This window comes from Eucalyptus grandis, chromosome 2 (genome assembly GCF_016545825.1).
Source record: "Eucalyptus grandis isolate ANBG69807.140 chromosome 2, ASM1654582v1, whole genome shotgun sequence".
In the NCBI taxonomy this organism is placed as follows: Eukaryota; Viridiplantae; Streptophyta; class Magnoliopsida; order Myrtales; family Myrtaceae; genus Eucalyptus; species Eucalyptus grandis.
This window is the reverse complement of record NC_052613.1, coordinates 54,892,051-54,918,173: the sequence shown is the minus strand read 5'-3', so window position 1 is coordinate 54,918,173 and position 26,123 is coordinate 54,892,051. Positions and strand designations below refer to the sequence as shown.

The window sequence follows — 26,123 nt, the reverse complement described above, 5'->3', positions numbered from 1 at the left end:
TTCCAAACAGCCCCAAAGGTGGGCGTGAAGTGACTCGCACTCTCTGCCTCACGGAACACTATTTTGCGCCAAGAAAAATATCGAACAGTTCACCTCGCTGCAAATCACCAACTTGTCTTCCCCTCGTCGCCATTCTCTCTCTCAATAGCCGCTTCTCCGACATCACGGTTGCCGGTTCTTATCGCCAATTTTCGAGCCCCCCGCATCGACCTCAGTCGCCTTATCCTCGCGCCCTCCTTCCTCGCCGGTCAGCTCCGCCCTCACCCGCAACCTCACATTGGCCGACGAGAAACATCGGCATGTCCATATCTCCATTCCCAACTGCATTATCCAATCACCTCCACTTTTTAGCATGTCCATTGCTTTCTGCAGTGCGACAAATGGCGCCTGTTGCCACCCCTATTTTTACATTAATCGGTGTCAAGTAATATATTTTGAGAAAAGAGGATCAACGTAAGGGGATGATGGGAAATTTTTCCTGAGCCTATCAGTACCTTGTCAAATTGATCGGTTCAATATGGTTTTATGAACATTATTATACCCGTTTTGTCGTGACACAATCAATAGGATATGATATGAGTTGCTAGTTCTATTTTTAGCAAGCAATTATGCTCCTATGCTTGGCATGCATGCTTTCCCCTATTCATATAGCCTACAATCTGAAATTCAAAATAAGCAGGTCTGATCAATCAATTTCTTTTTGAGCCCGACACGTTCGCTCCAACTTGTTGTAGCTCGCTCAAACCTAATCACTTTATACGAAATGATTGTCCATTTTCCTTTTCCAATTACATACGTTTGGACAAGAACGTTTTCAAGTTTTTAGTCGTGTTGCATGCACCTGTCGAGCCGTGCGAGTTGGCGGCCGTAGGAGGAGGCGAAGTTGAATTGCAACACCGTGCGGACCAATTTAACACGTTCCCGCAAATTCCGGGACTCCACGTGGCGGGGGAATCCCGCGAAATTGGAGGAGCCGACCGCTTGTCCTTTCGGACTGCCTACAGAAAGATTCAACGAAGAAGGAAACCGAAGCTTCGGTTGGTGGAGAATTGTGGACCTCAAAATATCGTCTGGTAAACGTTCACACCTTAAAAAACACACCAATCCTTCCTTGCAGAGAGCAGAAAACACCTCCTCTCTTTGAAGATTCTCTCCCTCCTCGCCCAACTCGTGAATCTTTGACTGCTCTTCTTCTTCATCTCGTATATTCTAAAGTACCCATTTGCTAATTCCCTCGGAATTTCTCTCTTGCGGGGGCACCCCTAGTTTCGTGGATACTTCTGACAGGAACCCTGATCTTGATCTTGCATATACTCAAGAACAAGTTTGTTTTTTATTTGTGACGTTCTTGTCGGCTCCGCGAGAGGGGAGGATATGGTGGGGGCTCTATTCGTCGTGGGCTCGTCGGTCGTGGAATCGCACACGTCTCCATGCCTGTGCCTCGATTCGCTTCCTTCGAGCATGAGCCTCAAGAGCGGTGGAGATTTAGTCAGCTTGCACAGGAGCGCGTTGGGAAGGAAGCAGCTCTCGAGGCCCGGATCGTTGGAGCTGGGGAGCTCGTTCCTTGACTCGTGGAATGAATGGCGGCTCAAGGCCAAGGCGATTTCCGGCAACACAAGGCGCCGCCGCTGCTTCTTGAAGAAGCAGCGGAAGCACCAGAACTTCAAGGTCGTGAGCGAGGTGGCCGGGCAGTATGAAGACAGTTTCGAGGATGTCAAGACGGTGAGCATCCTCTGTCTGGCATGCATCATAGCTTTACGGTTTCATGCTCATTTTTGGTAATTTAGATGTCCCGATTTGAGTGAAATACTCATGTGCTCTGTAGTTTTTTTTACTATTCCTATTGAATTATGTCCTCCTGTCATTACAAGGGCACAAGAACTGGTGATATAGCCAGGAAAAGAAGAGGCAATCCGTATCTTCTGTGATTCTTTTTTATGAAGCATCTTGTTACATGGAAAACTTTTCATATGCCTGCAGCAAATACTCAATTATTTCACGTATAAAGCCGTGAGGACGGTTCTCAGCCAGCTGTACGAGATGAACCCGACGCAGTACAGGTGGTTTTATGAGTAAGTTTCTGATCTTCACCTATCATGCGATGCTAGCTTGATCATAGCTCGCTTGTGTACATGTCTGAGTCGCGACTATCAGTTATCTGCTGAACTACCCGTGACAAAACAGAAGGCCGATGGCTTATGTACTCGTGAAGATTATGCTTTTTCTCCAATTCATTGTGTGAACTTGTCAGAAAACCCTTTGTTTTTCTACAAAGCATAGTCGATTCTATATTTTAGAATTTGAAGTTAACTGTAGATTTTATGGCATGTAATTAAGAACTGCAGATTTTGATGAAGCTTGTATCAAAACGAGGGGAGATTTCTCCAACCTTAGATTGTCCATTCAAGTTGTAACTTCAAGTAGTTGCATGAAATAAGGCGTACTCTCTAGCTCATGCTTGTTGTCCCTGTCATCTTTGTGTGCGAGTTTCCCTACTCCAACATCATGTCTAAGTATTGCTGCTTCATCTCTAATGGCCAGATTCGTCGCGACAAACAAGCCTGGAGATGGAAAGCGTTTCATCAAAATACTGGGAAAGGTATTCTTCAGAACTCTGTAATACCATTTTTGTTATGGATCGTGCAAAGATAATGACCGAACCTGCATTTAAAGCTTTTGCAACATTAGGGCGCAAAATTTTGACCCGCTAGGGCCACATTAGCAGAAGAACAAGAGGTTACATTTACACTTTTTTCAGCCCACTGGATATGAAAGAAGGAATAACTTTGCATGTTCTCTCTCCCTCTCTAATCTCAGGAGAAGCATGATCTTGCTGAGAGAGTAATGATAACTCGTCTTCACCTTTATGGGAAATGGGTCAAGGTAACAATAGTCGAGAAATTAATCGTTTCTTTGTGTATGTGTAATCCAGCTAAATTTGTGTCATTGTTGTATAGAAATGCAATCATGCTGAAATATACCAAGAGATATCTGATGAGAACTTGGAGTTGATGCGTGAACGGCTAATGGAGACTGTTATTTGGCCCTCGGATGATATGAACACGGAGAAGATTGGCTAAGATGTTGCAACTTCACATTCCATTCATTAGGTTATACTTCTGTCAGTTGTTAGCTTTACTTCATCCTTACTAAGCTTCAATCTTAATTTTCCCTTACCATATGCAAATAGTTCCTAGATACTTTACAGAAGCAATTATTACACAGTGATAATTTCCCCTTTCATCGACACTGTTACTTCTGATGAGTTCAATCTTCTCATTTTCATTTCAAAAGTTGGAACACCATTTGGGGAAGAAAAGGTTTATCTTCACTCGACGACCGAAAAAGGTTTAGCTGCTGGTTGTAAAACCCCCTAAACCAAAGCAACAGATATGAGTACCGTACATGCAGAGTTCACTGAAGTACACCCCGATAGAAACTGAATACATCATGTTGCAGTATAAAACACTCAAGAAATGGAAGATTAGATCAAGTCAGGTTGCAGGGCTTACCGACGGAGAGAGCTCCACACAATGCCGAGCTAAGATAATTGGCGCTGGAAATGTGTTAAATTGCTGCTCTTATTTTGTGGCAAAAGGCTCGGCGATGTTTTCTGTGCATAAAAGCAATTGCCTCACTGCTGCATCCTTTTTTACCTCAATGTTAGTGATTTATCATTGATGTGCTAATCTAATTTCACCGTATGACCAATGTATTGCCAAGAGGATGAAGGCCAAAGAATGCTTCTGTATGTAGTCATCTGAAATAAGTTTTTAGCTATGCAACTTCCTAGGATTAAATCTTCCTCATTTGGGGCCAAATTAGGGTGATTATTAACCTCATATACTGCCCCAAATCTCCATGTGGGTAAACACATTACCACAGTAGGAAAGTCGCTCCAAAATTAAGAACCCAACCTAATGTAATATTGACTATTTAAAAACCTGGTTGTCACACGTTCTAGTTGTCACCTCGTGCGGTGAAATTATATACGCTTGACATACATTATCAATCCATGTCCACATATCTGAAGCTTTTGAGATGAAAATGCTCGACATGTTATCTGAGTTCCACCTCCTTATTTCTGTGCATTGGCATTCTCTTCTCCTTGTCATCATGATGTTCCATCTAAACACAAGTTTCCTATGTCATTTAGCTTGAAGACTATGTCGATCTTTTTACTGGAGCAGAAAAGGCATACACCCCAAATAGTCAAGCAATCCATACATTGTCAACTACTCTCCTAAACGTCTTATAGCCCAAAATTGGAAAAAACAAAGTTTTCAAAATTCAGAACCATTTAAGTTCAAGTATGCACTATTCACTGCCATCTAATATGTTACACTTTGGCTTGCTTACCAGCAAATCAGACATCCGGATTAGTAGCTGATAACATCACCTCCTCCTAAAACCACCGACTTCAACTTTCAAACATCCATGCAGTTCTGAATAATACCAAGAAGCTTTTCCAAACTACATAAGCATTGTTTCCCATAGAAGGAGCTCTATGAGAAACTTCAAGTGCTTGATATCACTTGTAGCAGGGTGCCCTAAAGTTCGACCGCACTAATTATGGGATGATAAACCATGAATATTACCTTCCATTCTGAGACTTGTAATTGTCAAGGTGTTCTGAGGAACTTGCAGATCTTATGAGGAGACTTCAAATATTTTACTAATTGATGTGCACCAGATCCTCCGAATGTTCATCTAACTCTCTTCATCAAGCAGTATCCATTGGATATCGGAAACATATCCAGCATCCTTGATGGAGCATGACAACGAACTTAAAATTGCATAAATCAAATCCGTCCTAGGATGTGATTGATCTCTGGCAGTGAAAACATGAGCTTGATCTCTTATAACAATCCAACTAATTCCTGGAGGTTTTCTAAGACCTTTCTCTTTCAGCCATGCCCTTATAAGGCCGACCTCTAACCAAAGACCTGCGGTAGCATAGATATTGGAGAGTAGAACATAATTTCCCTCATTCATAGGCTCCAATTCGACAATTTTCTCAAAGACAAGCTTGACGAGCTTGGTATTAGAATGGACTTGACAAGCACTAAGCAGAGCTCTCCACACTGAAGCATCAGCTTCGATAGGCATTGAATTGATAAAATCTAGAGCTTCACCTAAGTAGCCACCACGCCCAAGAAGATCAACTACACAACCATAGTGAATAAGTTCAGGATTCACCTTAAACTTGCAAAACATTGAACTGAAAAGAAGCAACCCCTCCTCTATCAATCCAGAATGGCTGCAAGCAGATAAAATAGACACAAAAGTTGCACTGTTTGGTTTCATACCATCTTCCAGCATCTTTAGAAAGGTAGATATAGCGCCTTCTCCTTGACCATGAATTCCATAGCCAGTTATCAAAGCATTCCATGAGATAACATCCCTTCGCCAAATCAAGTTAAAAACTTTCTCAGCATTGTGCAGACTGCCACATTTTGCATACATAGTTATCAGAGCATTTGCAAGAGATGCATCGGAACCAATAGATGATTCCCTCCTGGTTATGTAAGCATGAATGCACTGGCCTAGGTGAAGATCAGCTAGGTGGATACATGACGATAGAACATTTATAAGCGTGACTGAGTTAGGTTCAACTTCCGAGATCATACGTCTAAAGAGTAGCAGAGCCTTGTGAGTCTGGTTGTTTCTAATGTAACTGGAAATCAAAGAATTCCATGAGACTATGTCTCTGTTGGAGCAGCGGTCGAATAAATTCTCTGCTGTCACTTCATCACCACAGTTCATGTACATCTGTGTCAGGGCAGTGTTCAAGGGTATATTAATATCAATGCCATGTTTGATTACATAGCCATGGATAGATCGGCCTATGTTGAGCAAAGGCGCGTCATCATAGGAAGCAAGAATTGATATAATTGTATGAGAGTTGGGTTTGATTTCAGACTCATGCATTCTTAGAAAGACTTCCAATGCTTCAACTTTCGTGTTACTATTGGCCAATGCTGCAATTAAAGTGTTCCAAGATATTACATCAACGTCTGGTAGTTGAGTAAAAGCCTTCTTGACAGCTTCGGTACAATGGGTATCTTTGTACATATTCATGAGTGCATTACCAAGAGAAACATCAATAAGCATACCAGCCTTAATCACATGCGCATGTAAACTTCTACCGAATCTCATCTCATCTGCTAAGTCTGCACATGAAGACAACATGACAATAATAGTTCTTTTATCTGCCTGGACATCCTCTGTTAGCATTCTCAAGAACAACCTCTGAGCTTCTTCAGGACAGCTGAAATCATTGTACGTTGACAACATCGAATTCCACAGCGCAACATCACGGGTAGGAACAGATTTAAATATTTCGTATGCGAACTCTGGTTTCTGTAGCTTACTATACATATGCAGCAAGGCATTTGCTGAGTAGACATCACGACTTAGATCAGACTTTATAGCTATTTGATGAATTTGCATTGCCAGACCAAGAGATCCATACTCTGTGCAGGCCTGAATCACAATCAACATGGTGACCTCATCGAGTTTGCCCCCCTCCTCTAGAATCCTCACAAACAGCTCCAAAATCATTAAGTACTCACCAGCTTCAAAATAACCCGTGATTATTGCATTCCAACTCACCATGTTCTTCACCTCCATCATGTCAAACACACTGTGCAGAACCTTCAAGTTAAACTTCGCATAAAACCCTATCAAAGCAGTTCCAACATGAGGGCATTCATGAAATAGCCCACTCCTCAAAGAATAACAATGTATTTCCTGCCCCATTCTCAACTCCATGGCTTCCCCACAGGCCAAAAGTAACGCCACAACAGTTCGAGAACTCGGTCTCACACTCCGCCTCCCCATTTCCACGAACACCGAAATCGCCTCCTCGTGATCACCCACACCCACGTACCCGTTTATCATCGCATTCCACATAACAACATCTCTCTCGGCCATTCTGTCAAACACGTACCGAGCATCCTCGACGAGCCCGCACTTGCAATAAAAATCGACAAGGGAAGTAGCCACCCGCACATCCTCCATCAAGTCCGTACCCAGGATACTCGAATGGATCCTCTTGCCTAGCTCCACGTCATCCAGCCTCGAGCAGGCCTTGAGCACCAGAGGCAACGCGGCCTCGTCGGGCGACACGCGCGACGACAGCATGCGCGCATAGGTCGACAGGATCGCCCCGTCGTTCCTGAGCTTGGCATGGCGTCTGATGAGCGCGTTCCAGTCCTTCGGGTCTCTGCTCGGCGGGTCGGGTCGTGCCGGCGAAGGTGGGAGCTTGAGATAGCTGGAGGAGCTCAGTGACATCTCCGCTCGAAAAAGCCACGTGTCCCCGCGTCACGGCAACCGACCGTTATTGCGGTTATGTTTCTCTCCAAGCAATTGGGCCCGACCAAGCTCGGGTGGGCCTAGCGGGCCTCGAGGCCCATTTTATTATTGGGCTACGTTGCAACATACCAATATAAATAATATTTTAATATTATTTTGAGCGAATCCACAGCAACTGAGTCGCTTTGGCCGAGTGGTTAAGGCGTGTGCCTGCTAAGTACATGGGGTTTCCCCGCGAGAGTTCGAATCTCTCAGGCGACGGTGCCTTTTTTTTTTCCTTTTTTTTTACGAGCCACGCCTTTAATTTGCGTTGAAATACACAAATTTTTTCTTTTTTAATTTTAAAAAAAGGGGGCCCGTGATAATTTCGTTAACGACTGTTCAGCGATCGTTATCTTGGGGAGAGTGGAGGGAGGAGATCTGTCCGACATCACGGCTTATGAGAATTCCGCACCTGTCAAATGCGGTAAGAAAAGTCAAAATAACCCATCATTCATCTAAAGCTCCAAGACAAAGATGAAAAGGTTCGTTTGCATGTCCCTTTCCGAGAGTCCGGCTCCTCGGATTGGCCCGATTCCTTTTTGGCTGATGTCTCAAACCAACCCCCCTCCTCCTTCTAGATGTCAATAAATAAAACCTATGAATTAACCCGTGGTTTTTCCAAAGCTCGATTCCTCTACATTGGCTATAACTTTAGAGGGTAATCGAATCACGGTTCGACACGTGCGCATTCTGAATGACTAGAATTAGAACTTTTCCAGTCCACTAGAGCCAAAGAGGCTCGATGGTGAACAGAAGCTTCAGTAATGGAACCCTGCTTAATAAGGATGCATGGATTGCTTGCCCTAGCTTATCAGTTGATGACAATTGGATGGATAGGCCTAAGGGTTAGGTAGAAATCTCCCTCGGTTTTCACATCAAACCCTTTAGAAATCACTTACCTGGCTTATCCGTCAAGCTTTGTTCGGCGGCTTGACTTGTGAGCTTGGCTTTGTTAGTGTCGTCTAAGTTGTGTAGACCGACATCACCTTGACGATTAGCTGCGTTTTGAAGAATTTTAGCTAGTGGTATCTTCTTTTATACGGGAACTTTTAAAATTAGGGGCGGTAGTTTTTAACGAACGATTTTGCTTCAAGAGTTAAAATGTCATTGTCTGTATAAATTATGCACTTAAACAGAAATGTGTTGGGAAATTGTAATATTAAGGTCATATATTCTTAAAGGTTGCTTGTACTGCTTGCCCCTTTTCAACGTGGCTAGGAGGTTAGGTGTCTATTCTTCCTCGCTGCAGTGATTAATGGAGCCATAATTGCAATTAGAAGTTAACCCATTGAGGATAACTAACGGACGAATATAAAACTTTAGATAATATCTGCAGGAAATGAGCGCAAAGCTGACTAAGTACTCTTTTAAGTGTCTATTTTTCCACCAAGTGGACTGCACAACTAACTGATTTAACTCCATTATCGAGCATGCTCATCTTCCTATGAAGTCTCGGGGTGGGGGTAAGAGGGGGGTAAGAGAGAGAGAGAGAGAGAGAGAGAGAGAGAGAGGGAGAGAGATTTTCCATCACCTCCATCAAATATGTATGATTTCACTTTATATCAGATAACTCTCCACTAATAACAACTTCCACCCCCCCGACTTTCGATTTTGTACATCACATAATGATCACAAATTTGCAAACCTACCAACTTGACGTTTCTCTCTACCTTTATTGTCTACCCACATCCATCTCTGACATGTATACATCGACCATTATTCCGGAACTTCACATGATCGCGTAACGACAGAAATGTGACTTCAGCAATCTACTTACAAGCAAAAGTGCGTACCAGCCAGTTCGCACCTTAATTACACCAATTCGATGCTTCACCTTCCAAATCCAGGTACCACTGCTCACTTTTTATTTTGGGGCGGGGAAGAAAAGGGATATACACTATAAACTACCATGGTCATAGGCCGGTCGTCAGGAAATTAAGCAAAGACAAGAGGGACAGCTGGGGAAATTATTTTTGTTGTGGAATCATATGTGACTATGACAGACGGGTTTCCTAAATTCAAGAACGTGTATATTCTGGGGTTCTTGCTCTTTTCTTAATCCAAAGTGAGAATAGTTCTATCACTTAGAGTGGAGGACAGAGAAACAAAGGAAAAAAACTGTCGGTGATTTTGGGAGAGAGCTATCACCACCTATTGAATAACCTGGAAATCAGCAGAAGAAAATGAAGAGACATCTTTCATCAACTCCTCCAAGTCCCATTCCCCCACTTTCATCTCCTCTCCTCCGTTCCACAAGTTCCCCAGACCAGCCATGCTTTCTATTCTGCCATAGTCGTTAAAGTTGCCTATGTTATCAACGACATCATCAGTGGTATAGTTGAAGTTACTAAGGTCGTTGCTGCTATTGTGTTCGCTGTCATATGTGTTCTCAGTTTTCACATTTTCAATGCTTATGCTCTCTAGTGGAGGAACATAGAGTTGATCTCCATTACTGCCACAACCAACAACACCTCCGAATCTCCCGAATTCACCACTAACTCCGCCTTGCACTGCGCAGTAATTGGAATTTGCATCACAGTATCCACTTAAACCGGGGAGGTCGAGGCCTTGGTTGAGTGAGGGTAGTAATGGATCGATAACCTGGTTAAGAGCCAAAGCTTGCACGGACGACAACGAGTCCATATAAAGTGGCATGAGTCCTTGTTCCTGAAGGGAGATGAGACCTCCCATGACATCTTTAACGTCTGATGACAAGGAGGAATCGCTCGTGTTTGGCGAGTGTCTACAAGAAGATGATGACGAGTTCTTGAGCCTCTTCTTTATGGTCGAGTTCCAAAAGTTCTTTATTTCGTTGTCAGTCCGTCCCGGCAACCGAGCCGCGATTTGCGACCACCTTTGAATAAGAAGAAGAAGGCATGAGGCAATATAAGACTCACTGTCTGCTGATGTAAAAGTAAGGGCAGATAAATCAAGTTGCTCAGATGACTTTCAAGAACATGCAAGATAATCATGCAAGGCATTGAATAATACTCGGCGTGATAATTCCGATGTGGAGTATCTTCAACTCAAAGGCCAGAAAATGGCACCAGAGCATGTTGGTGTCCTTTTCAGCTTCTGGTCCTTTCGTTAGGTTTATTATAATACAGTAGCATCAACAACCTAGCTAGATTTCAGTAGGCTCGTATTTCTATATACTATATAGTATTCTTTTTCTTATGCAAATGGTTGGTGCGTTTGACTGGATGCATGGCTGTTCATGGAAACTTACTTCAGAATTGTCCTGGCGCGATTTATTTTCTACGTGCAACCAAAGTCCAGCGAAGCAGTAGGTAAGATAAACGAATAATTAGTTAGAGACTTATTATTCTCTATTCTAAAGTCCTTTTAACACCTGTAGATTGCAGAGAGGTCGCTCTTGTGTCTTTTGCATGTATGCATGCAAGATTTCTCTTTTGTCATTTTTTCAGTCCATTGTTCATAGGACTTGACTTTGTAGCTTTCTCTCATTTGGCCTACATACTGCTATGCTTCCTGTGTCATTTTCAGAGTCTAAGAGAGTATCATACTTTAGTACACCTCTAATTAGTGACGTCCTGTTATTTTTTTTTTTAATCCATTAAAAGGAACATTGGATGTGATAAATGACTATCGTTACGGCATCACAAATTTATCTTTGTTTACCACTGCACAACCAAAAAAAAGAAGAAGAAAAAGTCATGGTACTGTAAATGAGAAAATATGTTATATACTTGTCGTGGATAAAAGTAGTGGTTGATTGTGTCTAGCAAATCACTTGAGTATCCACACATCTCACCTTTTGAAAAAAATGACTTAGCTTTTTGCAAATTAAGGGAATTACCAATTAACCCGGCTTCCTTTTTCCAGACATGTGATTATCAAACTTTGCAACACAACATTAGAGGTTGATGTGAATGCTACACAGTGACCAAATAGAAAAATTTGTCTATCAATTCTATCCATTGACGATGGGCATCTAAAGATCCACTATTTCGCCGCCTTCAATAATTACATTACAAGAATTTCCTCTTGATCAGACACAAAGGAGAATATGCGCTGTACGCTAATTACCAAAAGCTTAGAGACCCAGAAAGAGAGAGAGAGAGAGAGAGAGAGTACCTGTTGCCAAGGATGGAATGCAAGTGGATGATCAGCTCCTCCTCTTGTGGGGAGAAAGCGCCCCTCTTGAGGTCGGGCCGCAAGTAGTTGATCCACCGGAGGCGGCAACTCTTGCCACACCGCTGCAGCCCGGCGTTCCGGGCCACATCGCTCCAGCAGCCTTGGCCATTGTTGAGCATGTAGTTCATCAACTTGTCGTCCTCTTCAGGCGACCAGAGTCCTTTTCTCAGCTTGTTAGCGTTGCTGTTGGAGCTGTTCTTCCCAGAGGCATCAGGTTTCCTCATTTTGAGAGATGCAGGATCGAAAATAAAACAAAGGGGTGGTGGTAACTCGTTCACTCTCTCTCTCCCCCAACCTGGATCAAGATTGAAGGTCTTTTTATAAAGAGAGGAAATGAAAAGAAAGGTAGAGAAAGGCTGTAAGGGTTCATGATCATCATGATGGTGATGGTGGTGGTGGGTTTTGCTTGAAACATAGGGAAGAGAGAGAGAGAGAGAGAGAGTTGGTTGATGGGTCTGAGTAGAAAACGGTTTAGAGAGGGACCTCTGAGAGAGAGAGAGAGAGAGAGAGAGAGGGTGGTGGTCGTCTTGTCTTTGACTCCATATACACCTTTCGCCTTTTTTCTTTCTTTCTTTCTCTGTCTAGCTCTCAAATGCATTTTCTTCAATCTCAAGGGAGTAATCATTTGTGTATCATGGAGAGGTGAGTGAGTGAGAGAGAGAGAGAGAGAGAGAAAGAGAGAGAGCGAAACCCTCCAAAACAAAAGAAACACACCTCCCCTTTGTTTTCTAACCAAGCCAACATTTCTTGCTTCCACTTCACATTATCTCTCTCCCTCCCTCATTCACACGTGTGCTTTAAGACAGAGCAGGATCGATGAGAAAAGTAGTCGACACACGAGAAAAGGATTCGAAACATGCTATTTCACGTGTTCATCTCGAGACATATGTATGGGATAACAGTGGGATAGAACTATCGTGAACAGTCGCTTCCTTATACTCTTATGGGCATGTACGTAAGTACCGGCCTATCTCAATCCGAGTTCAAGAAAGGTGTTCTCCATGTGATGATAAAAAAAAACAAGTTAATTAAGACTCATTTGATATGGGATGCGATGCGTTCCCCGTAAAAGTGATGAGCTGATTATATGGTCTTTTTTCGATTCGGGCGAGTTTTCGAAAATGTCAGGACGATTTGCAATGACATGCATAGGATTTCGCCATCGCCATGCAATTATTCATAGAATCTAGATAGATATAATACAAGAAATCTGGAGCTTTCTCATCTACCTCCCTAGTTTGTCATTAATACCAAAACCAGACAATCCCATAACAGATCTATTTCGTAAAAATGGTTTTATAGTTCGTTGTTTACACATGTGAAAGTGAAGCCATTCAAGAGCTGCGTCTTGTTATCATATGATATGTAATATATAATGAATGATCCAGACAAAAATTGGTAATTTATCATCTGTTTGTGTTTCCTCCCTGATCTTTATATAAGACACGTTGCGCGAGGTCATTTGAGGAAGAGAAATCGTTCAGGATTGCCCTCTTGTTTTTACCTTAATTTATATGTATTCTGAATGACCTAGAAAGGAATTTGGTAATATATGATTTGTTTGGTTTTCCCCCTCGATTATTTTATAGTACATGTTTCACGAGCGCTATCTTTTCCATGAGAGACTGTGTAGTGTGTGTTACAAGCAAGAGAGAGAGAGAGAGAGGAAGAAAAAATTGTGCGATGAATTGATTTCAAAGTAAACCAAAATTAAAAAAATGGATAATAAGATTCCACGGCTGCATTTTTCTGTTTATGTGCCATTATTTAATCCATAAGTAACATAATAAGAACCGTTAGAGGAAAAGATGAAAGGAATCGAGCATCGAAATCATTGACTTTTTTTTTATCACCAAGGCAACCTTTGGAAGCAAAATCCTTCTCACTCGTTGAAATTTTCTTTTGCTGACAAGTGACAAACCCACGTCAAAAACATAGAACCTAGTCACTGAACCCGACGTGGTATTTGCCTACATTAAATAACATTTCTTGAGACAAAAATTGCTTCTGATCGAGCCCCTTTTTCGTTGCGCGAGCATTTATTATCACACAGGATTGATCAACATAGGAAAGTACTCTCTGTATAAGAATCCTAATCCTCCATCGAATGACAAGGAATGCATGTGATGAAATGTCGTACTATTTCATCTAGCGTATTCATGTACTATAGCATCTCTCTATCTACCTCCCACTTTCTTGTCGCTTAACGAGTTAAAGGGTTGCCAAAAAGAAAAATTCCCATGCCGATGCACAAATTACATCGTGTCATGGTAGTTGAGGTGGCGATGGGGACATTTCGATATTGCATTGGTAATTTGACAAGAAAGCTAGCTGCGAAGGCTTTGTATGATTGGCGATTCCAGCACACGAGTCTTGCTCAGCTCTCGAAATGAACAATACCAAGATAGCATCAATTGACCTTACGCATCATAATTAACTCAATAAACCAGTAAAATGGGTCCGGCTACAATGACAATTTTTACAATCCTCGTTCGAGATCTGACAAAAGAAACATTGGCCCACGTGACGGGTGCATCCCAATGCAATTCGGCCACGATTTGTCTTTTGCTCTTCTGCATCATTGCTCTCGCTCTCTCCTTTCTTCCCGTGCGATGTTTGGCCCCTTATAAGTTCCCCCCAAAATTTCCAAAATAAGGCTCGAAAAGGGAGGTCCAAAAGGCTTCCGGAACGCCATAATGTTAAAAGATAAAAAGAGGGGGCGCAATCGATTAGTCGGCAGGACGGCTGGCGAAAGCCCAAAAGACGAGACGCTGTGGATGGACAGAGGTCGACGAACCGAGGAGTGGAGAACCCTGCCGCCTCCGGATCATCGATCCGGGGGTCACTTATTGCAAGAACGTGCGTGGCGAGTCGAGATTTGTGATCCTAGTTTGAGGATTCTTCACATGAGCATGGCCGAATGTCTTTTCATGTTTCTAGGTTGACTTGGAGATATTTCCCATCATTACTGTGGCTCTGGAAGCCAGGGCCGCGTTCGAATACCAGTGGAACATGGAAGATTCTCATTGATGAACTTCCTGGTGGAAGGAAGAAAACAAAAGAGCGAGCGGTCATGCACTGGGACTAGCAGAGTCTTTTGTTAATTCATTTTTTGTTGAAAGCGTCGATTAGCTTAAACATCAAGATAAGCCGATCACGACGTGAACTCTTAACTAAACCCTTAAACAAGACTTCATGAGCAATTATTCACGAGCGATTTTCAACTCGGGTTTTTCTTGATTGTGAGTTTTTGCGTATGCCGAATTCGCCATAGTTCTAGCGAAAATAAAACCAAAAGGTCATGCCACTCCTCACCATTTGGAAGCCTAGCTACCGAAAGAATTAATCATCTCGCTCCTATTTTTGTCATTTGCGTCGAATATGAAATTGCCCTACTCTCAATTGTTTTCTACTTAAACTTGCTCATATAATATTGAAACATTCAAAGGGGCGGTGCAACAAGACAGAACGGAAATCCTGCAAAGCATATTTACACTTTTCAATTCTTTCTGCACACTGTTCTACCTTCCAAGCTTCCTGTCTTAACTTCCATTTGCCGGATAACACCCAAAAGTACATCTGTTTTTGGTAACCTTAGAAACAAGCAAACCACTGCAAAATTTTTTGGTTGCCTTAGAAATGGGCGAATCATTTATGGTTTCTTTACTGTCTCCCGAAAATAAAATATTGTCCTTTTTCTTCACTTTTCTATTCAAAAGCGTCCATCTACATTTTAAAAAATGTCACCAATGATGCGAATTGTCGACGTGGCGACGTTAATGATATTCACTAGTTGCCGACGTAGATTTTCTTTACTATTTTCAAACCAAAGCTGAAAATTGGCCCATCTTTTTTTTCTTTCTTTTTCGAAACGAAGTTGACCTGACTTTCTCTAGTAATTCTCCTTCACCTTCTTCCCTCCTTCTCTGTACTCTTCCTTCTCATCTCGACTAATCCAAGTACAGCCTCCGTGGCCACAAGCCCACTACAAGTTCCTACAACAATTCATGCTCTAGGTCAAATGCAAATTTAGGCCCTACAGGTTCAGTACAAGTTCCTTCGTCACTCCTCTGTACTGCTCCTCATCTCGACTAACCCAAGTACAGCCTTCGTGGCCACAAGCCCACTACAAGTTCCTACAACAATTCATGGTCGAGGTGAAACTACAAATTTAGGTCCTTGAGTGAGCAGGTGAAGGTGAAGTTACAGAGGATTACACCATCACCCACATTTGCAAAGTTAGGTCCTCGAGCCCAGGCACCTTGAGAAAGAAGTCCTGACATGTTCTTTGTCCAGTCATGACCACCACTGGCAGCTACGAGCCCAGAGCTCAAGCTCAAGTGGTCATGTGGCGGCCATGAGCTCGAGATTTGGCATCCATAGCTGCGAGTGGAGCTCGAGCTTGAGCAGCCATGGCTGCTGGGAGCTGGAAGCTTGAGCATCCGCAGCCACAAGCTCCAGATCACATGTCCAAGGCAGTGAGCCCCGATCTCTCACGATCATGGCCACTAGCTCGAAGCTTGAGCAGAAATGGCTGCGGCAAGCTCAAATCAAGTTGCAATGGTTGCTGCAAGCAATTTTGCGCTGCATAATGATTTTGAGCGTACCATAACGTGACACGTGCATTCTGACGTTCATGTCAGTTAAACAACCTGTAAAAAAAAAAAGCAGAGGACAATTTCGATTTTTGGGCAAAAGTACATAGACAACCAAAGACATTAACCCTTATATATACATAAAACGCACTAAAACAGCATCTAAAATGGGCAATATGCAATAAGCACGTAACCTTTTTCGAAAAGCAGAGGACAATTTCGATTTTTGGGCAAAAGTACATAGACAACCAAAGACATTAACCCTTATATACATAAAACGCACTAAAACAGCATCTAAAATGGGCAATATGCAATAAGCACGTAACCTTTTTCGAAAAGCTTCACCACTTTTGACCCTTTCGAGAAATGGAATGTAACTCTGAGGGACATCAGAAAGCCGGTGGTCTAATGCCATGGTCAGTGATGACCCTGCATTATTTTGTAGCTTACGGACCAAGGGGACAATGCCCGAAAACCATCCCCAAGTTCCTCGTTCACCAAGATGGGAAAGCATAATGAGTATGATCGGATTCCAATCAGGACACAATTGGACAGGACGAGAGAGAGAAATTGAACCAAAGAGATCCCCAAGGAGCACATAAAAAAGTGACGATGATAAATACAGACCAATCCCATTTAAGGACTATACAAACCACGGTGGAATCTGTGTACCCGTAACTCTTTGCTAAGAAATCTGAAGAACCCAGATGAACTTTCATTCCAACAAAGCAACTGACAACAGAAGCCAACTGCTTCCCAAGAGACGAACACAGGAATCTCTTCCTGCAAGATCCATATCGCATTTTGCTGATAATGCACCTATCCATTCAAATGAAAAATGAAACGTCAACAACAGGAAGAATCTGTCTCCACTTGAGCCATTACACAACAATAAGGATTGGCATCTCATAAATAACAATTAACAAGAGGTCTGCAATAGTGTCCTAATTAAATTAGGGGATGCATTGGCAAGATGTAGAAAACACGAACTGATCTTCAGAAAAATGTAAAATGCATGAAGCTTTAGATTTATCTGAGAAATCAAGTCTAAATGTACATCAGTATAAAATACCTGAAAATTTCATCTTCTTTGGGTCTTTCCGATTAAGCGTTTGCCAGAGAACCAGTGTTTTGGTTTGAGGGAAGAAATAACTCTCTCTGCCACTCCCCCACGAGCATCCTTGTTACTCCTTTTCACATATTTCTTCACAAGCTTTAAAAAGCTTTTCCCTTAATCAGAGTCCTTGAGACCCAGTACCAGCATAACTAAATCCGGCATCCTAACCAATTGGTAAAGAACCTTGACCTGGACCTCAATCCCCATTCCTTATTGGATTGATCTAGGTCCACATCCATAGCGTCCCTCCACCATCGTCTCCCCTCTCGGGCGACCTCTCCCTCTTTGGCCACCTCAGTTGCCAAGCAGGTCAAGTCCAAGAGCTGATAGCTGCCTGCCCGTCCTCTCAGATGTAAACTCACGGTTTTAGTCAAACTTTCTCAGTACAGTTGGCCTAGTCTCTGAGGTACTTTTCCTGACTCTGTGTTCCTAAATGAACAAGCTTTTGTTCTTTCTGTTCTCAGCCAACACTTATGGCTCTTCCGGGGTCAATTCTTTTCCATTTATCTCAAAATCATTCTCCTCCTCCTCTGCCTCGCGTAATTCTTCTCTTTCCAGCTCTCTTCAAGCTTTAGTAAATATCAGGATCCAAAAGTCAGCTATGCTATGCCCATGTCTTCTTTTTACTCTTCATTAGCCAAACTATGGTTTTTCTTCAAACTAACAACCACTGGCACCGGGCCCCACCATTCTCGTTCTCCAAATCCTCTTCAGCTTTCTCTCTTTCTCTGCTGCTTTCTGAGCTCTAGCTTCTAATACTGCCTATGTTATGCAAGGCAGTCTTTCCTTTTGGTCACCTGGCTTTAATATCACATAGTGAAATCTGTTCAGACAGTCTATCTTTTTCGAAAATCATCTTTTTTCCACTCTCCCAAGCTGAATTCTTCACAACAATTACACCATCCTCGGTCAAAGTGCTCTATCTTCAGCAACACTACCTCTACATTTGTGGCCTCACCTCCCTGACCCACACTTTCCATAGCTTCAGCTTTCATGTCCATAACCAATTTCATGTCCTCTACAGATACCTCCAGCAGTGGCAGACTATTGTCAAGGTTAGATCATAAAGAGCAATTTGATGCTGTATAAAGGAGCAGCTTGCTGGACAATGTCGTATCCGCGAGACCCCTATATATCCAAGAAAAACAATACAGCAGCATGTGGATGAGCATAAGCAGTAATAGTGCAGATCTCAATAGTGTTATGATCTTCAAATGGGGATCCAGAATCTCAGGAGTATCAATGACTTGATACCTAGGTTATTTATAATCACTATGACACCCAGAGAGCTACTTAGTTGCGAATGTATAAGGCTGCACTTCAACATCGGCCCTTGTGATGTTATTCATAGAATAGCTCTTGCCAACATTTGGATACCTGCAAATCAGGATAGTCCAATATTTGGATCTACTGAAGGCAGCCTAGCCATCCATTGTCTACTCTGTTCTAGATAAGCCAAACTAAGATTAAGTTAGAGACTTGCGTCAGTAGAGTGACTCACCGTACTATAACAGCTAGACATTGCCTTCAGCAACCTTTCTAATACGGTTCCTTGCCGTGTTAATTTGCCCAAGAGCAAGCCTGTAGTGATCCTTGTTGTACAGCACATGGAGAAGATCACCATAGAAAGGATAGATAGCATTCAGTTGAGAAACTCCTGGATGATACTTGAGGGCTTCTCAAGAAAATTCTGTTGTGAAAACAACGACGAGAAAGGATGATATCAATGAGGTCTTCCCTGTTAGGCACCAAAGTAATCTTCCTGAAATCGTATTGCACTGTCTGCTATAGCCAAGCAATTACTTGGCTTTTGTATGTGACAAAATCGGACAGAAAGAGTGGTTGCCATCGTTCCGAATCTCTTGAACGTATATAGCACTAACTATATTGCTAAACATTTCATGTCAATCGCAAGATGCATATAGATGGAAATTAAATTCCAAATTGAACGGCATTACCCATACAAAAATAAAAATAAAAATAAAGGCCAATTCCAGCAATGTCAACATGCAGATACAATGCACGTGCACGCTCGAGAAATGGCCTCAGAATCCTCCAGACCACAAAGAATAAAATGGATCGAACATAGTGTAGCAATCGATAGTAAACCTTGTGGCTTCCATTCTCGCCATACGGATCATTCATGTGACTTTTGGGTCGTCGCGAAATTCCGACGACACAAACACCAGACACGACCAGCCGTCTAATCCTCGGGAATCGAAGCGGCGTGCGGAGATCAAATTATGACCATTGATCAGCCGGAACTTCGCCGGGAACGCGCTGGTGAAGTGAACTCGTTACGGTCCAAACTAAAAAAGCTTGAAACTTTAACAGCGGAAACCTCCGAAATCGACATAACCCTGGCCGAAATTGTCTTACCCGGTGCTCGGAAATGGAAGTTTCCGCCGCGCTCCGAGCCAACCGCCGCCGCCGCCTCTCTCTCTCTCTCTCTCTCGGGGCTTGAAGCTTGGTGGGTCGGCGCGAATGAGCTCGAGTCCGCAGGCGATTCCAGCAAAAGGCCCTCCGCACGCCATGTCTATTCGCCCGTTGAAGCGGTTTTCTCCCATGGCTCCTTTTTAGTGGCAATATATTGATTTTTACTCATTCGAAATCAAATATAAACTATTATTAGCTAGACGAATAAATTATTAATCATCTCCAAGGGCTGATTATTAATTATGAGAAAATAGAATAAAATAGAGTAATCTGACTTATATTATCCTTTATATTAGACTTTTTTTGGTTGTGAGGACCCGATGGTAAAAGAAAGGAAAACTAAGGATGCATTTAGTTCAATTTTTTCGAAAAGCTTTCACCCTCTAAAGTCCTTTTGAGAAATATAGCTTTTTCCAAGCAATTTAAAATAACTTTTAGCCAAATGCTGATATTAGAAATAGTGAAAGCCCAATGCTAACACTTCTTAAGTGGCATTTGCAACAAGCTCAAATTATGATTAAAATATTTTTTGTCCTTCCAAAACTACCATCATCAATTCTTTAATTTTTCGGTTTTTCTCCTCATTGTAACTATTCATCTTCCATGCACGAGGGCGGCTAATGAGGACAAATCTAGCCATGGCTAGAGAAGGGCCAGCAAACGTGTGACCTAGGCAACCTTCATCAGAGGTTGTACAACCTTGGGCGATCATCGCTTGGGTCTTGTGACCTCTAGTGACCCTTGCTCAAAGTTGCGCGACCCAGGCAATCCTCACTCAGGTCTTGTGTGACCTTTAAGGGTAATCCGGTTTTAGTATGAGTAGGTTCCAGACCTGGACCTTGTAACCTACTTTATTATAATCGATTTCCCTTTTTTAGACCTTGTACCCTATTTTGTTTGCACTAGAATATATTTTGGAACATATCCTATTTTTTTAGTTTTGTTCCAAGGTCTATTCTATTTGCACCGAAACCTATTTTGCAACTACTCAATATTCTATATGGCTTCGAATTTTACATAAATACACAAGAAAACAACAACGTAATCATTCTAATTTATATTGAAACATTAAGCGCATATAATTAATAAGTACATAAACTTTTTGACTAAATAAAAAATTAGGATTCACAAGGCTAATTATTATAAACCCAAGCACCAAAACGCCTACTCCCGGAAGCCCAAGCACCAGAACGCCTACTCCCATCCCATTACTTTGAATTGAGAAGATAAAAGAGGAGTCAAAGACAAAGAAGAGATGAGCAATTGGTCTGGTCCGCTCAAGCACCAGAACACCTACACTTGGAAGCCCAACGCCGGCTTCAAAATCAAAGAGATCATAAAAAACCTATCCCCAAAAAATTAAAAACCCTACAAAAAAAAATCAATTTCAAACTCACTTGGCTCAAGTTGGTGCTGCGTTGGCAAATGATGGCAAGTCTAACGACAACGAGACGAAATGCGACAATGAGTTGGGTTGCATTCTTGTAGGCTATGACGCCGATGGTGGCAATAACGATGGTGGCTAGGCGTATAGAGATAGACTAAGAGTGCGCATGATAAAATTTTTGTTTCAGAAATTAATTTCTCAATTTTTATTCCCTGGACAAGTTTCTGAGTAAAGAAACCCGTTTGATAACGACTCAAAATTTCTATTTCTGGAACAGAAATCGGTTTGATAACATAATAAAATTTCTATTTCTAAGAATAGAAATTGATTAGATAACAACATAGGAAATCCTCAAATACAAAATAATAGTCCAAATAATACTAAAACAACATAGGAAATACTAAAAACCCCAACCAAGAAGGGCCAAAACAGAACAAACAAATCCAAGGAAAACAGAACAAACAAGGGGAGAGAGAGAGGGAAGACCTCGAATCGGAGAGGAAGGAAGGCGCAACCCAAATCCGATCGGGGACGCGGACGGAGGAGGTGAGTCCGACGGGATGATCGGAGCAAATTGGACGGTTTGAGGACGGCGACGGCGAGATGAGCGACCATCGTTGACCGGCAAGAGGACGGCGACGGCGTCGGAGTCAATAGTGGCAAGAAGGATGGATTCGGAGTCGACGGCAAGGATGGACAAATTGTTTGGAGTCAAACGCTAGGGTTTGATTGAAGCGTTGAGAGGACAAGGAGAAGCAATGGCAAATAGAAAAGCTCGTGAACGAAGAAGGATGCCCAAATGGAGAAAAGAAAAAATAATTTCCATTTTTACCTTACCAAAAATATAAAAATTTCTATTTCTATTTCAGTTTCTGATTTCTTCGATTTCTCTATTTACGGAATAGAAATCTGTTTCAGAAATAGAGAAATCAAATTGCGTTATCAAACGGATTTCTATTCCAAACCTGTTTGGGGAAGAGAAATAGAGAAATCAACAAACATAAATTTTATCATGCCCACCCTAAGAGAGATGGACGACTGAGAAGAGTCAGATCACGTGAAGAGAGAGAACTGGAGGGAAAAGGAGGCAATTGGGGTTTCTTTTTTAACATTAGTAAAAACCGATTCCAAAATTGGCCAAATTAGTCTAATTTTCGAGTGGGCCTTTACTTGGAACTAGTTCTTGGATCAGTTTCAACCAATTCCAAAAAATAGAATCGGTTCTCAGACCAGTTCAAATAGGAACCTATTCTTAGATCTATTTTCCGGGTGGTCCGATCTGGTTCTTGGATCAACCCGATCCGGTTGCACATCCCTAATAACCCTCATGATAGTTGCTTGCATCGTGTGTTGCCTAGGTCGTGTGACCCATGCGTCGGTTCCCCGCATCCGGCGTCGTCGGAGGTTGCCGGAGGTCCGGGCCGTAGACCTTTGCCAAAGTCCATCTGCAAAATTTGATAAAAAATAATTTTTTAATAATAAAATATTAAAATAAAGTGAAAAGCCCATTGCAATTTTTTTTTTCCCAAAGTCCATCTGCAAAAAGTTTTTACCAAAAATAATTTGCATTTCTCCAAAGGATTTTAGGTTTTAGCATTTGTATTACACCAAAAACCTATTTGTGAAATTGAACCAAACTCACCCTAAATGTTGAGAGAGAGAGAAAGAGTAGATGCTAAAAGATGCTAATTAGTTTTAGCAATAAATTTAAGTAATCGTAAGATGAAATATTCAAGTTTATGGAATTAATGGGTAATTATCACCATCATTTGAATTGCATTATTATCCATTTGATCATATCATATTATGGTAATATGAATATTCATAAAAATAATGACAAATTTAGTTTTTAAGCATTCCTCTAAATTTTATTTCTTTCAATTTTTGACTTTCTAAATTCAAGAAATATGGTCCAAGAACTGTGCAATCAAATCTCTCGGTCAAACCACTGTGATTCGCCCTAGTGGCCACTCTTCCAATATGGAAGGGGGAGGTGAGGAATTCAAATCCCCACCTTTTCAAGGGGGATGGGGTGGGGATGAGTAAGTTTTAGGAGTGGGTTTCGACTCCCACGCCCTGCAAGAGGCAGGGCAAAAATCTGAGAGTGAGTGTAGAGTGGGCATAGAGTAGGACTGACAAAAAAAAAAAAAAATCTCTCGGTCATTACCTCTAACTAAACTATCGAATTAATCAATGACTTGGTATTGCTTATATGACAAATAATGACATGCAAAGCTTATTTGGCGTCAAATGACAAGGTAACAAGTGGCAAAGATATTCACATGGAAAAAAGAAATGTTAATTTGACAATATTAGCTAATGGGAATAAATGAAGCAATTGATTGCTAGTTTCATATCTTTCAAGAACTTTTCCTGTCCGGAGTATGGTTAGCAGAAATTCTTGGCCCTGATAAAGTAGATTTTACAGGCCTAAGGACATTTGTTACTTCTATAGTGCTTGGTCTGACTCTAGTAACCCTGCAGGATAAAGTTCGAAAACTTGCTGCCAGATTTGATTTGCCTAACAAAAATAGAAAAGATTCACAATGGACTTGCTTTCTTGGGAAGGTGTGTATAACTAGGCTCGTCGGTATTCAGTCTTATCTAGAAATTTGAAGCACCTTCTTGTGATTTCAAGCCGAGAAGGGGTTCTTCTAACTCTAAGATGAAATTTTTACCAAAACTCCTTAACTGTCGTTTTGTCAAATCATTTTGTTTGGATTCCAATGTAAACACAAGTGGTTGCAGAAACAGATCGCTTTTGACCTATCAAATTGCCAGGACTCTTTTCTCATTCTAATTTTTCATAGTGGTTAATGTTCTTTTAGGCTCATTGCTGTATTAACCCTTTCTCTGTTCTAATGCAGATAAAATTCTGAGTTTGTTGCCAGACATATTGGGGAGATGGAGGGTGTCATGTTAGAAGCCGAGACTGGGGATTTCCTTGGGAACCATTTTGGCTTTTGGTTCTACACAATTGGTCAACGGCAAGGACTACGGCCCATTTGGTTCAACCTTGCATTTCCCCAAGTACGTTTGAATGAATGGGCATTTTGTGAAGGCAAGTGTGTTTGACAACTCATTTTTTTTTATATATTTTGCAAAGCATATTTAGGGTGAAAAGAAAAAGGAAAAAAAGAAAAGAAAAGAAAAGGGAAGAGGAGATGCGGTTGTAGGAGAGGGGAAAATTGTGGGGAGCGGCTTGACAGTGGCGGTTGGTGGTGGTGGTGGTGGGGGGAGGCGGCTCACCTGAGGTCGCCGACCTCAGGTGACACCCTGGTCGCACAACCCAGTCGCTTGGGTCGCTCGACCTCAGGCAATGCCTTGGGTCACTGACCTAGATCTGGTTGCTTGTGAGGCCTAGGCGGCGGCCCCTGGGGTTGCGCGACCACAGGCAACCTGGTTAGCGGCCAGATCTAGGTTCCTTAGACCTCATGTAGCTTCATTAGCAGCTAGATTTGACCGTTGGCGGTTGGGGTACGGGGAAGATGATGCTCCGTAAAAAAAAAAAAAAATAACAGATGAATAGTAGAGGTGGATTCGCATTTTCAAATCCTGCTTTGAGCTTTCAACATTTTAAAGGCAAACATTTAGCCAAGGAGACATCCAAATATTGAACAAAACACCCAATATTTTTTTCAATGGATTTTGGAGACTCAAAGTTCATTGGGAATGCTCAACCAAATGGGGCCTACGTCTTCTTGGAGGACCTTAGTATGTGCACTTGATTGGACACCAAGTGCATGTACTTTAGACGAAGTTCGTCTCAACATCTGTTAATTGCTGTGTTTGTTACTACTCGTTAATGTGGTAGATTAGAAAACGTTGTTCAGGAATCTGGGGCCTTGAAATGTCTACATAAATTCTTCAATGCATTTCACTACTCTGAGTTCAACTGCCCTAAACAGAGCTGTCTTTTGAAGTATGAAGCTTCTTTCTGCTTTCTGAATTCTTCATTTATTCATATGATTTTCACAGGTGTGTTGTGGATAAGGACACTAAGTACAACGTTGTTTCGAGTCCCGAAATTACTTCTCAGTTGATAAAAGGAGGCGCCTTTTTCGTGCAGGCTCTTTTAAATGGCCTACTGGGGCACCTCCAACTGAGATCAGTCAGCTCCGATGCAAGGTATTCAACTCTGTTTTCACTCGGTTATGTGTAGGCAGACCATTGGTCCGTGGATCTGTTGGAAAATTAGCAATACATCCCATCAGCATTATTGAGGTCTAATCGGTACAATGGTCCCAGTCACATGGATCTGGTTAACAGATCATAAATGAGTCTCACGGCTCTCCTCCATATCTACCCAGGCATGGGCCTGAAATATTTATTGTCGGCCTTTCTTCTGAGCTAATATCGAACAAAAGATCAGCAGTTTTGCTCAAGGTGTTCACTTATTCTAATTCCCCACCAAAATTGAAAATCAATTTTTACTGTTGGAAAAATTGTGTAGGTATTCAACATGATTTCCAGTGACCTTAAATGACAACTTATATGGTCTTAAAATTTAAAGGCATGTAATGAAGAGGAATTAAATCTCAGAACACTACAGCTATAGGCTGAAAATTGAAAGTAGTCACCCCAGACAAACCCTCAGTTTGGCAGCTCCACTGACCAAATAATTACCACGCTTCAGCAAAGAAATATGACTGATGATCAGTCTGTCTAATGAATGATCTTCTTTGGGCATTTACTGTGTATTTACAATTTTCCAGTGTTTTTCATTTTACTTTTGCTACTAATAGGTGAGACACGGTCCTGGTTTCTACAACTGTAGTTTGCCTCTAGAATTGGGTGAGAATGGCCAGGAAGGTGTTGCGGTGATTCAGTTGCCCGAAGATGATCATGGCCTGGCAGCAGGGCAATTCACAGCCTTTTACCAAGATAGAACATGCATCGGTTCAGGTGTTATATTAGAATCTTGGAATGCCCAGGGCTTTCGTGTCTGCCAGAAGTTCTCTTGAGATCGCCGGAATGGAGGATAAGTCGAAACTTGGAAAACCGGTTAAAATTAAGGTAAGACTAGAGGGCACTGTAGACGAGTTTGATTGGAAAAAAAATCAATTTTCAG

General features: G+C 41.9%; 3 protein-coding genes, 1 long non-coding RNA gene and 1 other non-coding gene across 8 annotated transcripts; 2 read left to right on the top strand and 3 right to left on the bottom strand.

The window, feature by feature from the left end:
• The first annotated feature begins 1,083 nt into the window (after positions 1–1,083).
• On the top strand, positions 1,084–3,243 carry LOC104433841 (chaperonin-like RbcX protein 2, chloroplastic). The gene is made up of 5 exons (XM_039304134.1): positions 1,084–1,722; positions 1,981–2,072; positions 2,542–2,599; positions 2,818–2,883; positions 2,958–3,243. Exons 1-5 carry the CDS (start codon positions 1,375–1,377, stop codon positions 3,078–3,080), a joined length of 687 nt encoding a protein of 228 aa, XP_039160068.1. The 5' UTR covers positions 1,084–1,374; the 3' UTR covers positions 3,081–3,243.
• On the bottom strand, positions 3,236–7,309 carry LOC104433842 (putative pentatricopeptide repeat-containing protein At3g23330). Of its 2 annotated transcripts, XR_005547279.1 has the most exons (2): positions 3,513–7,309; positions 3,236–3,373 (listed from the first exon to the last, which is right to left on the bottom strand). XR_005547279.1 is itself a non-coding variant. In XM_018864847.2 (1 exon), exon 1 carries the CDS (start codon positions 7,294–7,296, stop codon positions 4,711–4,713), a length of 2,586 nt encoding a protein of 861 aa, XP_018720392.2. In that variant the 5' UTR covers positions 7,297–7,309; the 3' UTR covers positions 3,263–4,710. The 2 variants fall into 2 exon arrangements, 1 of the variants encoding a protein (XP_018720392.2); XM_018864847.2 differs by having other exon boundaries at positions 3,263–7,309.
• Positions 7,310–7,496: 187 nt separating this feature from the next.
• On the top strand, positions 7,497–7,578 carry TRNAS-GCU. The gene has a single exon. It is a non-coding gene; the product is annotated as a tRNA-Ser (tRNA).
• Positions 7,579–8,879: 1,301 nt separating this feature from the next.
• Positions 8,880–11,885, bottom strand: LOC104433840 (transcription factor MYB46). The gene is made up of 2 exons (XM_010046717.3): positions 11,458–11,885; positions 8,880–10,213 (listed from the first exon to the last, which is right to left on the bottom strand). Exons 1-2 carry the CDS (start codon positions 11,739–11,741, stop codon positions 9,511–9,513), a joined length of 987 nt encoding a protein of 328 aa, XP_010045019.1. The 5' UTR covers positions 11,742–11,885; the 3' UTR covers positions 8,880–9,510.
• Positions 11,886–16,439: 4,554 nt separating this feature from the next.
• Positions 16,440–19,780, bottom strand: LOC108957819. Of its 3 annotated transcripts, none has more exons than XR_001984874.2 (4): positions 19,609–19,780; positions 18,731–19,509; positions 17,185–18,606; positions 16,440–16,931 (listed from the first exon to the last, which is right to left on the bottom strand). It is a non-coding gene; the product is annotated as an uncharacterized LOC108957819 (long non-coding RNA). The 3 variants fall into 3 exon arrangements; XR_001984875.2 differs by having other exon boundaries at positions 17,185–18,357; XR_001984873.2 differs by having other exon boundaries at positions 17,185–19,509.
• Positions 19,781–26,123: the final 6,343 nt, after the last annotated feature.